This window comes from Haemaphysalis longicornis, unplaced genomic scaffold, assembly GCF_048455015.1.
Source record: "Haemaphysalis longicornis isolate Haplotype H1 unplaced genomic scaffold, Haemaphysalis longicornis Haplotype H1 scaffold_8, whole genome shotgun sequence".
Taxonomy (NCBI): Eukaryota; Metazoa; Arthropoda; class Arachnida; order Ixodida; family Ixodidae; genus Haemaphysalis; species Haemaphysalis longicornis.
The window spans coordinates 183,497,232-183,514,946 of record NW_027526445.1 but is presented as its reverse complement, the minus strand read 5'-3'; the positions used below and the strand labels follow the sequence as shown (position 1 = coordinate 183,514,946).

The following is a 17,715-nucleotide window of genomic DNA, read 5'->3' as shown; positions in this document are numbered from 1 at the left end:
TATGGAAAAAAAATTAGCAGTGGCTTAGCTTGGCTATGCCAGGATATCGTAGCGTGAGCTAAGGTTCAGCTGGTTATTCTAAGGTTTCCTGGTTGTCTAGGATTAGCTGATTATCATGCTTACTGCTGCTGCAACGATTTCCAATCCAATCCAATTTAATCCAATCCAATACAATCCCAATCTAATCCAATCCCAATCCAATCCAACCTAGCCGAGTCCAGTCCAGTCCAGTTATAGTGAACTAGAATACTTCTAGTTCATATAGTACAGTCGCGGCGGCCGCACCTCCGGCGCGCCAGCTGTGCACCGTGTGACGTCACTGCTCCTCGCGAATGCGCAGCACGGCTCTCCAGGAACCACGCGAAACTGCTCAACCTCGGACAGTGTAGCTCACGCTACAAAAGGTCATTAAAAAATGTGGTAGGGCCTACATAATTTGATATGACACGGCGTATACTGCCCCTTAAAACGTATTATTTGGCAATGCATTTGCGTTTAAAGGCGAAGCCGACTTTAAAAGAATCTGCGTAAGCGTGGTATTTGGAAGCTGGCTGTCCCACATTGTATAGAGAATCATGGTCTTCTGCGGAAGGGGTATTGTTACAGAACGTTTTAACATCGGAGCTGTTAAAGCTTGCGTTTCATCCTAGCGATGCTCAAAACTAGGCGCACGAAAGTGGAGAGAATGACAATTATAGGCCAAGAAGCTTGACGAAAAGTGGCGAAGAGGCAAGGAGCCGACGAGCAGGTGTGGGGAGTGGGCGCCTCAAGTCGCTTCCTGTGGTCGGAATCGGACCTGGGTCCTTCGCGTCACGAAACCGGCGGCTATGCGATTGCACCATCACCGCATTCAGGGCGCTCAGCATATCATTTTAGTTTGTTGCGCGGGCGTTGGCTTTGGACTTTGACTGGGCTAAAGAGGAGAGATGTTCGGGTGGGGAGGTGCGCGTCGGGGATTGGCTGTGCCTAGGGATGACTCAACCTCTGACTTGCAGGTATTTATCCTAGTTTAGTAAAGACGGAGCGCGCTCGGCAACATTAGTGTGCGATCTACCGATGAGATGGGGGGAAGACCTAAAAAAAGCCAAGTTAAAGCTAGAGAAGAGCACCATTTTCCCTGTTTTCTCAGTATTCGCATCTCGATGGCGAGGGTGTCCGAATTTTTATGTTCCCCTCCAGCGACTCCGCCTGTTTTCCGAGCCGTGTTTACTCTTTGCCACGCGCAGTGTCTATCTCCCCCTGACACTGGGCAATGCCGCGCGCTCTTCGGCGGCCACTTGTTCGGCGTCTTAAAATCCGCACCGTTATTGGCATAGCCGCGCTATAATAAAACGTCACTGTTGCTTCCCACCAATTATGTGTGTCCTTAGTCTGCGACGTAGAGATCGCGTCACTGTCTTCATAGCTCAACATAGCAAATCGCACCATTAGAGTGCCAGCTTCGCTGGCCTTCCCAGGGTGTAAGGGCTCTGAATTTTAACAACGAAGCTGTTTAGCAAAACGTAATTTTTCGCGTCCGCAGTTAAAAATACCAAGAAATCGCCGAGCAGTTAACAAAACAAAGAAAAATTTTAGCGCTCGTGGGTGCGTGCCTCACGGCGACCTCCCAGCGTCCCTGGCGCATGTTCGTCAAGCCAAGCAGGCCAAGATTGTACATAAAATCTCCAGCGTTCGCCGTAATCGCGGCAACATTTGCTCGGAACGAGAAAGACACGTCATAGCGTATGCCCCTCCAAGGTGATTTCGAATGATTATCACTTCCAAAAAAATGAAAGCTCACACAGCAACAATTATGGAGTAAAGGTCGTTGCGGCAGCGAATAAAAAGTAAAGCGGCTGCAATCGTGGGCTTAAATCGTCGTGATAATCGTGAAGGCTGCGTACAGCTTAGCTACCTTCAAGTCTTTCGCGAGTGTGAGCTTCCTGAATTTTTTTTGTATTCATGTTTTGTGGCCTGCTGTAATACGCCGGTGGCAGATAAAACACCTATCGTGCCTGTAGATTTTACCGCCACTGAAAACAGTGACCCCGCAAATCATGTCGTTGCTACTCGAAGCCTGTGACACATATTCACGCTTGTCATAGATAATGTTTTTAATGAAGTTTTTGCATTGTTTAAATTGTGTCTTCCTATCTATATTTTTCTCTTTTGCTTGTTTGATTTCGGTGCACAGATCAAACTTGAAGATTGGAAACATTTTTTTCCTGTACAATTTAGGGGGGTTTTTTTAGCACATGCTGCTATGTGTATCCGAATGTATTGTCTGTATGCCGTGTTAAAGGGGCGCAAACCTGAATGGCTGTTTGTCGGTTTTCCCTTCAGTGGCGTTTCGATGCTGGAAAGATAAATGATTTGATTTGATTTTATGACACACATGACCCATATTCACGCCAGTGATTCATCAAAGCTTTGAGTGCCAGTACCTTACTAGTATAATTTAGTGGGTAATTTGGCACAACCAATGAAAACACGTGTACAATTCGCAATGAAAGCATGTGTGCACACTAAGGATTTCTTTATCGATTCACAGCAATAACTTGATAGTCTACCCTATTAAATGTTGGGGTTGGAGAATCGTCATAGTAACTTAGCCATTTATCAATACCTGTCTTTGTAGCTCTTATCCCATTGGTGGGATCATTGGAAATTTTTAGAGTGAAAGCTATGTTAGGTCATCTACAAATCCAGGAAACGCCTCTTAGCGTCAACCGCAATTTAGAGCTCAATGCTTCATACGGTTGCGTGAAGTGAAAGCGTCTGATCGTTCGTTTGCTTCATGGAGGAAGCTACAGAGAAGAGGGTGTGGAAAAACGGTCATGGCGTATGTCATCAGGAAATTACGCGAGAAGGAGCTGCCTGCATCCAAGTTCGCTGTGAGTTCGGGACTGCGGCACCGACTGCGACGAGAAGCTTCTGTGTTCGTCTTGCGGTAGGAATTGTGTGCGTCTTTACTGCGTGCTCTCGGCGTCAAAATTTAGCTATCGCTAGACAAACTTTGTTTAACCGCGTTCAACCATGGCAAGTTTTTTTATGCTGTCCTCTTATTCCAGCTTCTTGCTTCGTTATTCATGTGAAGAAGTGATAATTACTAACTGTTAATCTTGACGTGTCCAGGCATGGATCGGTGCGAACACGGGCTGATCCACCATCACGGGATGCTCCTCCTGTTGGCGCTCTTGCTGGGGCCGGCATCCTCGCTGCCAGCGTCGGAACGAGTGCGGCCACAGCCCGCTGCCGAGTCCTTCGCACGGAGTACCATTCCAGCCGAGTTCCGGGGTTCGGAGGAATCGTGGGGTCCCCCTCACGACCCGACGCCTGACACACCGCCGCGGATGGACCCTGTGTCGCCATCACAGGTGGGTTAGCGCTGATGCTACCTGCGTCTCAAACGGAGAATTCGCGGCCCCTTTGATAGTGTCGGCAATTATCAGGCAAAATACAGTAATGCCTCGTTAACTCAAAGTCGTAAAATCCGCTAAAAATTTCAAGGGAAGCAGTGTTTCGAGTTAAACGAAATGCCGAAAATTTGTGGCCAATCCGCTTCCACTTACCTGATAATTTTTTTCTCGAAGCCATCAAAAACCTTATGGTTGTCCTTGAGTACTTTTGAGAGAGTCGAAAAAGGGAAGCCGAATTCTTTGACAGTGCTTGACTTAGTCCATCCTGCTTTTTCCGCTTCCTTGATCAGAGCGAGTTTTTTTTTTTTTTCGGCGTCAGAGATTTGCACTGTTTCGGATGGGGAATCTCAGTCCATGCTCGGAAGTTTTCGTTGCACCGACCACACACTACAAAATAGAATCCAATTCGACGTGCTTCGCACGTATAGCGCTGCGAAAACAAAGAACGTTCAGAATAACCCCCTTCCTACACTTGCAAGGCTTGGGTCCGGCCGTGGTACGACTCACCGATAAAAAACCCGGCGATCACCCGCGAATAATTGGTGCCATGGTGACGCACACGTTATAACTCCCACAGTTTCTTGACACGTTGGATTGAACACTGTCGCGGCGGTGGGAATTTCAAATTTGCCGTACACGACCACGTTCGGCGCGTGGTGGGAGCTAAGCGTTGGCACGGAGACCTTATTAGCTGCCTGTAGCGGATTTCGCCTCATGTCCACTTTGTTAACTTTTCGAGATATCCGTGGTAACTCTGAAAAAAAATTCCCCGCATTTCCCCGAGGGGAAGAATGTGAAAGTGCGAATGCACGAGTTGAATTTGCGCGGTTCGGTAATGTTCGCGAAAGAGAGATCACACACACACACACAACTACAAAGAAAGAAAGATGCATTTATTCACAGACACCTATTTGTGTTGTCGTTGTACTTGATTGCTAGAGCGGATCTCAGCTTTGAAATTTCGTGTCAGTACTCCTTTAAGCGGGTGCATTAGCCCTTCTCACGCCCGATTCTTGGCCAATCCCCCACGTGGGTATGTGCCATGTCAGCGGCCAGGCAGCGCGCGCCCATCTCCCCCCGTTGCCAAGGAAGACGAGGAGCGCGCGCACCCGCAGCTGTTGCTATGCGGACGGCGGCGGACGCTTCAGGCTCGCTTAAGAAGTGCATTCGCACTTAAAACGCCTCGAGATAAAAAAAACGTAAATACATAGCACATATGGGAGCTAAATGCACGGCGATGAAAATTTTGACTTGACCAATATTTCGAGAAATGCGGGTTCGAGTTAACGAGGGTTTACTGTCTAGTGTTTTGGTAAACTGGACGACACAGTTAAGACGATGCAGGGACCATAAAAGCGCTTCAACGGACAGCCTATTAGCGAACGCTTAACCGCGACTGGTTTTTCTCGTCTGGGTCACATCGGAGCACGACACAATATGTCAATGGTTCCCTGATTGGTGTCCGCGAGAACATTTCAGGGGCCCTACTCCCCCCCCCCCCCCCCCCCTACTTGTTCCGTTTCTTATTTCTGCAAAACCTTGCCACCAATGAAAAAAAGAAGAATCGGTGCCATCCACTTTCTGAAGAAGGATGACCATCGCAGCTGTAATGCGTAATGTTGGAGTCATCTTAGCGACTAATTGTCATATAATTTGTTTTCTGGTACTTTAGATAACACAAGAGTTAGGGCCGTTATCTGCAACCATACTCCCGCCATAGATGGCTATCTATTGACAGCAGACTAATTGTGCAACATTTGCATAGTTACGACATGTAAATGAAACTCGTCGTACTTGGTAGAGTCGCCTTAGCGGCTAATTGACATATAATTTGTTTCGGTATACTTCCGATAAGAGAAGAGTTAGAGATATTTCCCGTAATCATTTCCCCTCCGTAGATAGCCATGCTTCACTACAGAACAGGCAATGTGAAAAGGCCAGCTTAAAAAAAGCCACGCTCGCGCCGATTTTTTAAGTGCAATGCCCTTCTTAAGCGACCCTGAACCTGCGTCCACCGACGATGTCCGCGCACGTGGAGATGGGCGCGCGCTGCCTGGCCGCTGACATGGCACATACCCACGTGGGGGATTGGCCAGGAATCTCCTCGTCTTCCTTGGCAACGGGGGGAGATGGGCGCGCGCTGCCTGGCCGCTGACATGGCACATACCCACGTGGGGGATTGGCCAAAAATCGGGCGTGAGAAGGGCTAATGCACCCGCTTAAAGGAGTACTGACACGAAATTTCAAAGCTAAGATCCGCTCTAGCAATCAAGTACAACGACAACACAAATAGGTGTCTGTGAATAAATGCATCTTTCTTTCTTTGTAGTTGTGTGTGTGTGTGTGATCTCTCTTTCGCGAACATTACCGAACCGCGCAAATTCAACTCGTGCATTCGCACTTTCACATTCTTCCCCTCGGGAAAATGCGGGGAATTTTTTTAAAGTTGGCTTCACCTTTACACACAAGTGGATTAATAGGAAGACATTTTCTTCTGGCAATAAACCTATCGTATTTCAATGTATTAAGGACTTATGGACTCCTTTTTTCGTGTTAATTTTTGCTGTGCTTGGAAAGGTTTTTGCTTGGAACAGAAACCTGTTTCAGAGAGAGCGTGACACGATACCAGCAGAGAATGTCGTCAGACGTGAACAGCTCCGCTTTTCAAATGTGGCATCACCGCATGGCATATGAGGGAATGTTTCCTTCGCGTAACACTTTTTTAAGTGTCGGTTTTTTGCACAACACGTCAGGTATTATAAAAAACCAGACACACTAAAGGCAAACTGTAAATGCTCAGGTGATTATTAGCTGGCTGCAAGAGCAAATCGTTGGACAATTTGAACTGCATCATTATTGCCACAGACACTATGAACGGTAATTATCCCCGCAAGGGTATGCGCCAACTACTCGGAAACCGCCATGACCACTAGGCGCAGCCAGTGGCTTGGCTGGAGGAAGAAGACGCTTTGCCTGCTTGCTCGCTACCTTCTGTGGGCTCGATTCTAATTAAAACTAGTCTCCTGTTTGGCAACCATCTGGCCCTCTCGTGACAGTATAAAACTCAGCATCAAAAAGCGGATAGTGATAATCTGTGGGCTACTCTACCAGCCAAATGTTTAACATTACACCATGGATCAATATGGCTCATCGTGGGATCCTTCGTCAGTTTTGCAAGCCTAAAAAGGGTACCGCACACTCATGGTTCGGAATAAGTGCAATAAGTCGTTTCCACTGGCCCAGTTTTATTCCCGATCGAGAAAAAACGCTAATCCAGACAACCACCGGAACTGTGATCATTAGTTTTAAATGCACCAAACGATTACTAAACAAGATTCAGGCTGGACTCCGAGCACTAATTTGTCGGTATACGTGCCTACGTCCTAATGCATGATCAGGATCTCTAAGACAAGCTTCCTATAACAGTAAGGACAATATCAATGATTGGATCTTAATCCCGCATCTCATGGTATTTAGTGACTCATTACCGGCTGCTCTAGCCAGTATACGGTGCGGCGAAATAAATAAATAAATAAAGATAGATTTAAAGAAAGAAAGAAAGAAAGAAAGAAAGAAAGAAAGAAAGAAAGGAAGAAAGAAAGAAAGAAAGAAAGAAAGAAATAATTTGTTTGTCCTGAGTCTTAACGGGAACGGGAGCAGAGGTTTACAGTCTGACAGGTTTAGAGCTTTACAGCCTGACAAGGGCATTCGCACCTAACTACAGTTGCAAACAGAGCATTCAGTAACCATGTTATAATATCGCCCTGTTCGCTCACGCATGAATCCGGTGGTGTGTGTGCGCGTGTATATATACACGCGCCCACATATGACCCCCATATGTCCATGACCCACGATGGTCCACATACGTCCACCTTTTTTAGAAGATGCGGCATCATGATTCCTCTTCCAGACGAAGAAGTTGCAGAACAATTTCTCCCACCTAAATGTGTGTGGTGTGTGTATGTATGCGCGTGTGGTGTGTGTGTATACGCGTGTGCAGGTGTGCGTGGGTGTGTGGTGTGGTGTGTGCGTATATGTCTGTGGGAGGGCTGTGTGTACGCCCATGAACTCTCATCGTAGTCTCGTGTTCCTACTAATATCTTCGAAAGAGCTATTTATTTCTTTTTTTCATTCCGCAGCAACGTTCAGCCACTGAATTTAGTACAAGTTTCTGAAATTTGTGACGCAAGGAACAAAACCGGAAAAGAGTGCTTGTTTTGTTCGTTTTTAAATCCGGATTCCTGCGAAGATTTCTGTAAATATATCAATTTTTTATATTATTATTAAACTAGGACCTTGCCCCAGACTGCGGCCACAAATTTCAACTGACATAAATTTGCGCCCAATCGCACGGCCCATGTCTATTAGGCCTACTTCTCGGATGACCTTGCGGCACCGATTATTAGTGTTACTATTGAGAATTATCAAGATCCCCATTCCAAATAACAATTCCAAATAACATCTGAACATCTAGTAGCACCGCGCGTGAGTAGTGTTGGAGTAGCTGGACATGAGTAGAACATAAGTAGCTGCATATGGGGATCCCTAGAGAAAGCAAGCGTAGCAGGGGGCGGCAGAAAGTTAAGTGGGCAGATGAGATCGAGAAGTATGCGGGGGCAAATTGGTCGCAGTTAGCACAGGACCAGGATAATTGGAGATCTATGGGAGAGGCCTGTGCTCTGCAGTGGGCGTAGACTGATGATTACGATGATGATGGTGAGCTGCACATGAGTATTATTGTTGGAGCTAAACATTTGGCTTGAATGTCCAGCTGTACATTCTCTTTGAGTAGCCTTGATTTTTTGGAGTTGAAGCAATACCGGGCGGACTGAGCCGGGTAAAAGTTTTAATGTATGTATGTATGTATGTATGTATGTATGTATGTATGTATGTATGTATGTATGTATGTATGTATGTATGTATGTATGTATGTATGTATGTATGTATGTATGTATGTATGTATGTATGCATGCATGCATGTATGTATGTATGTATGTATGTATGTATGTATGTTCGTATGTGTGTATGTGTGTATGTATGTATGTACGTATGTATGTACGCATGTATGTATGTATGTATGTATGTATGTATGTATGTATGTATGTATGGATGCATGTATGTATGTATGTATGTATGTATGTATGTATGTATGTATGTATGTATGTATGTATGTATCTTCCCTGCTTACAGCCGGCCAAGTCGTATGTACAGCATTAAGAGAAACTATTGTACAGGTCCCCCGGACTCTCCATCATGCCCTTTACTGTCTCCAGCAACGGTCTCTTAAATTATGCATTCCTATTCTCGCATTTTCTCTCGATGCACACAGCGAAAGTCCCAGGTCTAACAGCAATGCTCGTTACCCGGTTAATATTCTACTAATTACAACAAATCTAATTACAACGCGGACCACAACCTAATTCGAGCAATAATTAACAAGGCGACCGTCCAGGAAGCGGTGAAGGTCGATAGCACCCCTGACGTTTACCATTCTTGTCCCGGAAGGGACAAGAAAGGTAAAACTAAAACTAGATGCGAAATCGACTTCATCCTAAGGAAACATCAAGGTTATGTAGGAGGTTCGGGAACTAGGCAAGGAGGAGAGCAGCTGTTACAGGTTTGTGTGGGGCAGAATTAGGTTAGACCTCAAACAGGAAAGGAATAAGATTAGCAGAAAGTAGGGAACCCAGAATGCATTTAACAATGTAGTAAGACAAGGCGCGGGAGTTCTGAACAACCTTTTAAAACATTTTCGCGGTTTGAGCCATGAAGAATAAAGGCTGCATGTACATGCTGAATGACAACCTAACAGAGGTACGCGCAGAACCGCCGGTACCTGTAGGAGGTGGAGAATCTAGAAAACAAGCGGGTGTACAGTCTCACAAGAAACTTCTTGCGAAACGCAGCAGTATGAGTGCGAACACTGGTGGAGCAAATCCAATGGGTGGATCTGAAACGGTGCGGAGAAGACGTCATAACTGTTTCGCTTTCAAATATTGACTCAGTGGTGGCGCATGGTCTGCGGAGTGCTTGTTTAGCAGCCTTAGACTCGATTAGTTAGACTTCGACTTACAGTGTGTTTTGGCATTGTAGCCGCTTGTTAATCGCATTATCGTCCTAAAGTATGGTTGCTAAGAATTTTAACCACGATTACTTCAAACTGCAAGCCCTTAGAACTATTTCAACCTGCTCTGCAATTGCGGAATCAGGAAATCGTGTAGATTGCGCTTATCACTTCATAAACCAAGTGCGGTGAAGCAGCTGGTGAGTCAGTTTATTGCACCGACGGATTGCTGGGCTGAAAGCTGCAGTGGAAACTTCACCAGGCCCTAAACCATTATTTCGTAGCAGTGGCGTACGCAAGATTTGATTTTCTTTGTTCTTTTTCAGCTGGGTTTCTGTAGACTAACTCTTCTGGTTAATTTTATTATTCTTTTTCCGCACGTAAACCCACAGAAGAGCCGCTCTCCTCTTCCCCTCTCCGGCACACCGGCTCCCTTCGGCCGCCTGTTCACCTCCCGTGCTTCATATTTTGATATAAGATGACGTATATTGCCCTAATAAAGGTGTCTTCCCGGCAATGCATTCATGTTCATGTGAAGCCGACTTCTGAAGCTGGTTTTTTCACATTGCTACCGCACAGTGAAGCCTACTCATGAGAATGAATGCAATGAGAAGAGGACATGATAACAGCGAGAAAAGTGCAACCGTCGACGGCGTGCCGATACTAATGCGACGTCCTACGAGCGTGCCCGCAAGTCGTTATGTGGGCGACGAGCAAGAACCTACGATGCATATCGTGGGGCAGAAAGTGCCGCAAATCTCCTTCAGTGCCAAGGTTTTGCGCTTTGAAGAGTTCAAGGGCGTGTCGCCAGGTGGTGGTGGTAAAATGTTTTTATGTAAGCCGCCAAAAAAAATGAAGGAAGCTCACACTAACGAGTAAGACTTGAATGTAGCGAAACTGTACGCAACCTTCACGACCATCACGACGGGTAAAGTCCACGACTGCTTCTTCTTCGCTGCCGCAACAACCTTTACTCCATCATTGTTGCTATGAGTGAGAGCTTCCTTCACTTTTTTGGAAGTTATAATTACCGAACATCACCTTGGATGGGCATATGCTATGACGTGTCTTTCTTGTTCCGAGCAAGTGTCGCCACGATTACGCTGAACACTGCAGCTTTTCCTTTGTACAATCTTGGACAATCTCCCTACGTGGCTATGCTTGGCTTAACAAACGTGCGCAGGGGACGCGGGGCGGTCGTTGCGAGGCACGCACTCACGAGCGCTAGACATTTTCTTGGCTTTGTTAACTGCCGGGCTGTCAACGCGAGGCCGCGTTCACGTGCACGCTCGGCAATTACTTGGTATTTTAATTGCGGACACGAAAAATTGTGATTTAATAAAGAGCTTCACTCTTAATAAAAGAAAGGTGGTCTCAAAGAAATTTTCTTCATCCTCATTTAGGCTCGAGCGGCAACGCGTGCGACAGACTGTGGTTCTATAACAGCCTGACCGTAGACACGAAAGGCCGACGCACATTCGCCGGAAAGCACAGCGTTAACAACCACCTTCAGATATTGGAATGGCCGGTGCATTTTTTTCTTAGAAAAACCATATGCGTTGTGCAGTCCGACTCAGATAACAAAGGGCGCCGTGATTTTGTCAGTTGACGGGATCGACTTAAGTAATGCGCGGTGTCGGGCTAGTTGGTGGCATATATTTTGAAATGTTTGGGCTAGGTTGTTTGTATTACTACCACATGTTAATTATTCACACGATAATGTGAATAATTATGAGGGCTAATCACCTTCAACATATTAATCACATGATAATGAATGACGCCAAGCATTTCTGCGTACCGCCACGTGGTCTTTATTGCAAGGATTAAGAGTGTACAAGTTGTTGTCTTGTTCCGCTGGTAAATTTCTCTTTATTTCGGCCCCACGCAGGCCGGCGACAGAGTCAACGCGAGTGCGCACGGCACTTCGACCGCGAGGCAATCGAGGCACTGGACCATGGAGGAGCCCACGCCGACTCCGCCCACAACCTCGGCTCCGATGATCACAACGAGGGACTACTCCGGCCTCTACATATCACCGCCCATTATGGTACTGGATGGCGTTAGCCACGGAGAGAGGGACAACACGCGCGTAGTCCACGACATCCTTGTAGTGAAGAACCGCCTACGGCGACCCTCCACGCTTGAACCTCCGGGTCAAGGCATCACCAAGCAACCACCCGTCCTGATCAGGGATAGGAGGCCATCGCCGCCCTTCTGGGCCGGCACCGCCATCCCATCCGGGTACAGCGTCTCCCACGCGGTGCTAATGAACAACCACCGGCCGCCTTCGGCTTCGTCCTTCAAACGCCCCTTTCCTGGCGTCACGTCGATTCACATCTACCCGATGACGACCACGCAGACAGCGACCACTCCGGTCTACCCACACGGCACCATCGCGTCGCTGCCGATCTCGGTGTACGACACGGTGGCCAACACGACCATCGTGCATTCGAACATAATCACCCTGGCCAAGCCTACGTACGGCTCGTCATCGTCCCAGGGTACAACGTCGTCGCCGCCCTACATGGAAGAGGACGAAGACTACGGAACCACCACGGAAGCGATGCCGGATTCCAGCGAGACCTCGCCGTACCCGCCCAGCTCAACGACTCCCCAGAGGCCTCCCACTCCGCTGAGGCCCACGACGACAGAGCCTCTGCCAGACTGGGCCCTTCAACAGAAGCCGCTGACCACGACCACGTCGGCGCCCTCGTCGAACCTGATTGCGCCCATCGCCACCATGCCGAACATCCTGGGTCCCCTCGGGAACCTGATGCAGAAGTTCCCCACTGGCTCGCTCTCCATGTTCCAGAATATCGGCCGCGTCATGGCCGTCCTGCCCACCATGCTGGCAGCCTTCCTACTCACTGCACTGCTTTTCGTCTGAGCTCATCAGGATGCTACGGACGGCACGCCATGGCGGTGCTAGTGCAACTCTTCTGTGCCCGCGTGCGATGACTTTGGCCATTTGAGAAAATGCGATGCTTGTGTCTGCGTTAAAGCATGGACAAAAAATGAACAGCGACGGCCTAATTACTGCTGAAGCGGTGTGCTTTATAAATAACTACAAATGTTCGCGAGCGGGCTGGCCCCGGCGTGCTGATGCATGCACAGTGTCGAAGAGGACTGTGAACTTCAGGCGAGCAGTTTGCAGTGCGGCTCATAAGAGAACCAAGTTTACGATTGGGAATGGTGTGGACAGCAAAATGCAACCTCTTTGCTCTTTCAAGGTCAAAGAAGTGACGACGCGTAGAAGAAAAGTCCAAACGATCGCAACTAACAATGTCTGCCTCAGTTCACTCCGAACTGAGAGCGCCCCGTGGAAGACTTCTTTGGTGTTCGCGCGTGTACGTGCGCGTTTCATAGCTGATATGAAGAGGGGTTGTGTAGGAAATACTTTGTGATGACTGAGAAGCATTGAGAAACATTGACTAGGATTCAACAGGCGCCTCTTTTTTCAGGTCATTCCGATTGAGCGTATGAGCACTTGGTAACATTCTTGGCATATTTTTCTTCGCAGTATGCTCATTTATGTATTATTTCTGCGGATACAGCGAATAGCGGTGGAGAAGACGGCCATCCCAAAGGAGCCTATCATCTTTATTTATTTTATGTTTAACTACTGCGCCAGCGTTTATCCCTGTGCGTCCCACAACATAGAGACTTTAGTGGCTGCGTGCCCCAGGGGCATCTTCTGGGTGCATTGTTATTTATTGTCGCGTTTGTGCTAATACTCGATCACCTATAGCGTTCAATTACGTCAGTGCCAGTCACTATATCCACGAGTTACATGCGTCACGATTGTATCAGAGGTTACATTCCAAGTACTAAACCAATTTTCAAGCCAACTGTGCATTTTGCTTTCAGCGTTCAGGTAAGTTGTGCTGTAGTCGCATGAGGTGCTGAGGTGCTTCAGCAAGACGCACAAACTTGCTTCACTTCTTCGGTGCAACGCTTCGCATTAATAAATGCTTGAACCGGGTGCTACAAGCCAGAGCACACATGTTGTTTGTCGTGGAGCGAGGAGGTTTGGTGACGGTGATGGGAGGGGGGTTTACTATTTCCTATAAATTAAAAACCATGACCACCTTGGAGCCAAAGCAGCCAATAACTAGCCCTGAAAAAGCCACTTGGAAGTTGTATGTAACGGGGACTTTGAAAGCCCACGAGGTTGCGTACACATATTCGTTAAGGAAGGAATAAAGGTAAAAGAAAGGCAGGAATGTCAACCAGGCTGAGGCATAGTTTACTATCCTACACGTGAAAAAGGGGAACGATGGAAAAAAAGATGAAAACAGTAAATAAGGACAAGGTAAGGACAGAGCGTAAAATGGTGTTCCCAGTGTTACGACACTATAGACGATGGAGTTCAGTGGCGTAATAGAGTGTAGTCTTTTGTGCTACAGTCTTCTGAGCAAATTTGATGTTTTTAAAAAGCACAGTCACGCTTCTTCAATTTGTGCGTATATGAGAGAGAAAGTCAGTGGCCCAGGATTTTCTCAGAGAACGGCCGCCGAGAATACAGCTTCCGTAAAGTTGAGGAGCGTTGCCTTCTTGCCGATGAAAAACGTGGATACGCATAGAACATGGCGTATGGTCTGCGGTGTGCCACAGACTTCACACGCCTCACTGTCTACACTCATTCGTTAAAAACCAACACTGCGAGGGTTATAGTTTGCTAGTTAACCTATTCTGGCCGCGGAATGACGACGCAGGTAAAGCGAGAACTAAAAGTATAGGGCTGTTGGTGTGATCTTTTGGACATTAGGCCCCAATCATGAAACAAATTCCTACAAAATATTGACGCTATCCCACGGTATATGCAGCGTTCTTCTCAACGTACAGTCGTCCACAGTCAGCTGAAGCAACGCTTTACCCACTTGTCGTCTCGTCTTGCTTTGGTGTAAAGTAGTTTAGCCCCAACTGCTGCATAGCTTTCAAGTTTAAAAGGGTACTTAATTAGGTTCTCCACATTTTTTCAGCAGTCTTTCGTGGGAACTTTTGAGATATTACGTGTTAAAGTCAAATCTGATACTCCGGCTAAGCTTGCGGGCGGCTGTACTCTGCACGTAACTACTCGGGTTTCGCGCCTTTATTATCGACATCAGCTTAAATTTTTACCGGAACGGTGCACGTCCAGCGCCATATGGATCCTGGTTCCAAGATAAGGCGCAGGCTGCAACACTGATACGCCAATACATACTCATTCTTCTGTGCGCATTGTGCGAGCTGTTCAAAGCACACAGATAACTGGAACGATCCCGTAATGGTAAAGCGCCTGCCAGTACTGATCGTTGGGAACACAGGAGGTATTTCCGGTTGGATCAAAGATTTTTGTAGACATGATGCAAGTTACGGTGTCTATAATCAACGAAAGCGATATAGCTATTCGCTTAGACTTACCTGTGTCTTTGTGTAGTGTCTCCCCTGTCGAGTATGGTCCGCAACAACATCTTCTTAATCAGCAACAGGTTATTATTCTTGATCAGATTCAAAATCTTAGTCAACCTCAAAAAAAAAAAAAAAAACAATGATGAACAAAAAATGGTCGCGGCTTACCTCAGCTAACCTTGGATATGCAAATCAAAAGCTTTGCTTAGTCTGGTTGAGTGTTGGGCTGCGTTCCAATTCTCGGACAGCTTGGTAGACAGCCTACGAAGCAGTCTAACTAGACGTCTAAAGGAATAAAACTGGAACGGCGCCGCGGTCGCAAACGCAACACCAGCGCAGACGACAGCGTCGTAGCAGAAATGTTGAGATGCGCAAGCCGCAAGTTTCGTAACTAATACTACCGTTGTTATTACAAATATTATGTGATTTAAAAATTAAACAAAGTCATCTTCATCACTAGTAAATTATAGTAAATATTTCAATAAAAGAACAACTGCTTTTGTTTCAACATTAATATGCAAAAATTCCCCCGCATTTCCCCGAGGGGGAGAATGTGAAAGTGCGAATGCACGGTTGTCGGCCCGCTTGCGGCGCTTGCGCTCGGCCCCCGCAGCCCACCGCCTCGCCGCCTTCTCTTCCATCTCTTCCATCGGGTTTGTAGTATCACGTGTACACCACGCAGTTATCAAGCCGCTATAACGCCGCTGAGTCGCCAACGTACGCCGCTGACGACGTAGTTTGAATGCGTTAAAGATATAAGGCGCGTCACTAACACTGATATCAGCGTCGCGTCCGTGGCTTGGTCGGTAGAGCGTCGCGCTGCGGCCGCAAAGTCCTCGGATCGAAACCTGGCGCCGGATGCTGTTTCTTTTTTAAATATAGAGGAGCACTGCGGACGCCGCCGCCGCCGCCGCCGCCGCCGGCGGTGGATGGTTTGGGGTCGCTTATAAAGTGCATTCGCACTTAAAAAGGTGGCGCTGGCGTCACTTATTAGTTTAGACAGGAAGGTAGCCGGCATCGTTGCGTTGACTGCTTCGTTCGAATTGGAACGGGGCTTAACATGGCGGACTGTCCGCAAGACGGCAACGAAGCTGTCTAAACGGTAAATTTGAACGCACCTTTGGTTCCGCTTGGTTAACGTTTGATGTTACTGTATTTCCGACCATGGCTCGGAGCCGTTCGGTCCCGTGCAACGTTCACAGGAGGAGGCCCGGCCTCGCTTTCATTCTCGGCGAACGCGGTGTTCCTCTTTCACGGTGAACGCGGCGCGAGATGAGTCACATAGCCCGAGATGACCCAACGGCGCACGCGTGGGAGGCTGCGGGTTTGGTCGGCTGCCGATCAGTTGAGCACGGCCACCGCCGCTACGTGAGCAGAACGACTTAAAACGGGGCCTTGCGCGCAGCGTCGACATAGGGCCCGGCGAATCACGCGATGCGCTTCGAGGGGTGTTGGCGGGGGTTTGTCTCCGGTCAAAAGGTTAACTTGCGCATTCTCCGCGAAACCGCTGGACGAAAGTAGTAAAGCTTTGCTCTAAAGGTTGGTGATGCTTCGTCTGCCACCGGATATCGAGTATCACTGGCCCCGCGGTGGTTGGCGGGCACTGGTCCTGCGTCGACGTCCCTGCCAACGAAACAAGGGTCCACACTTCGCCAACTACAAACCAACACGTTTTTTCACCCGATCCGACTCCAATATACGCAGTTCCCTAACCCGCATTCGCCACCATGCAAGTTCTGCGGGCATTCAGGCTCCTTTCACCACGCGTTGTTGGAATGCAACCGAAACCCGGCCTTTCCACTTCCTCTCCCTAATCCTGTGCTCGAGCAGTGGGACTGCCCTGTTCAGCGTTCACATCGCCGACAAGGGCATGCAGACGGTAAGGGCAGAATGCATGAACACGGCCCTTGGACTACTGGACTGAGAAGCCACTCACAGAAATAAATATTCTAAATAACAATGTTCTGTCACTCTCACTCTCCAAAATGAATAGTCTGCATTCAGCATTTCTTTCTCCTTTAGTTATTCCACCTCACCCCAAAAAGAGTGGATTATTTTTCAATGCTACAATCCACGCCGGTGCCAGGTACGCGAGTGGAAGAGCCTATTTTTATTTATTTATTTATTTATTTATTTATTTATTTATTTATTTATTTATTTATTTATTTATTTATTTACGCCATGCTATCAATCGCCCTTTGTATTACTACGGGAGTGAGAATATACATCAAAAGTTACAGAAAAGTGATAACAGCCCTGCTAAAAATGAATTTTGCGTTTCAATTCAGTTCCCGTGAAGTTCTTATGGAGTCCAAGAGAGAGCGAAAGAGAGAAAACTTTTTTTTGTCCAGTTATTTGTATGGATGACTGTATGGATAGATTTGTATGGATGACGGTCAGTAGCCCTTGGTCAAACTCGGTGGCTTTTGAGCTTTGTCATCAGAAAGTCAATAGGTTTTGTATTGAGAAAACAATACGAAATCTAATGACACAACTATGTTGAAACCCTTTTGATCGTCTACTGACAGAACTCCTATACCTGTGATGTTCTGTTTGTTCTGTGCCGCCCATTGTATCTCCGGAATTCTGTAATAGTAAGACCAGTAGGTTACTTTTAAGCTAGTTTATTCTGCACTGATATTTTAATGAGTGACGTCAATGAAAAGCCAACAAGTTTCTATCGAAAAACACAACAGAATGTAACTTCGTTTCGTTAAAACGCAATAGGATTTCTGTTGATGAAACTCTGTCGGCTATTGCAGTAAACTTTACTAGCAGTGTCCGTGTGCAATTATTTGTACCTGACTAAGTGGGGAATTAAATTAGTTTCCATGCTTTTCTAACGCGTTTCCTTAATTATAA

The 17,715-nt window shown here is 47.1% G+C and overlaps 1 protein-coding gene across 2 annotated transcripts in view; it reads left to right on the top strand.

Annotated features, from left to right (window-relative positions):
• LOC144149318 (uncharacterized) overlaps positions 1-14,023 on the top strand; it is a 77,329-nt gene extending 63,306 nt beyond the window's left edge. For both annotated transcript variants that reach the window (XM_077680880.1, XM_077680881.1), the window contains exons 2-3: positions 3,115-3,356; positions 11,351-14,023. In XM_077680880.1, coding sequence (XP_077537006.1) covers positions 3,117-3,356; positions 11,351-12,349 — 1,239 coding nt within the window. In that variant the 5' untranslated portion in view covers positions 3,115-3,116 and the 3' untranslated portion in view covers positions 12,350-14,023. The remainder of the gene's footprint in view (positions 1-3,114; positions 3,357-11,350) is intronic.
• The last annotated feature ends 3,692 nt before the right edge of the window (positions 14,024-17,715 follow it).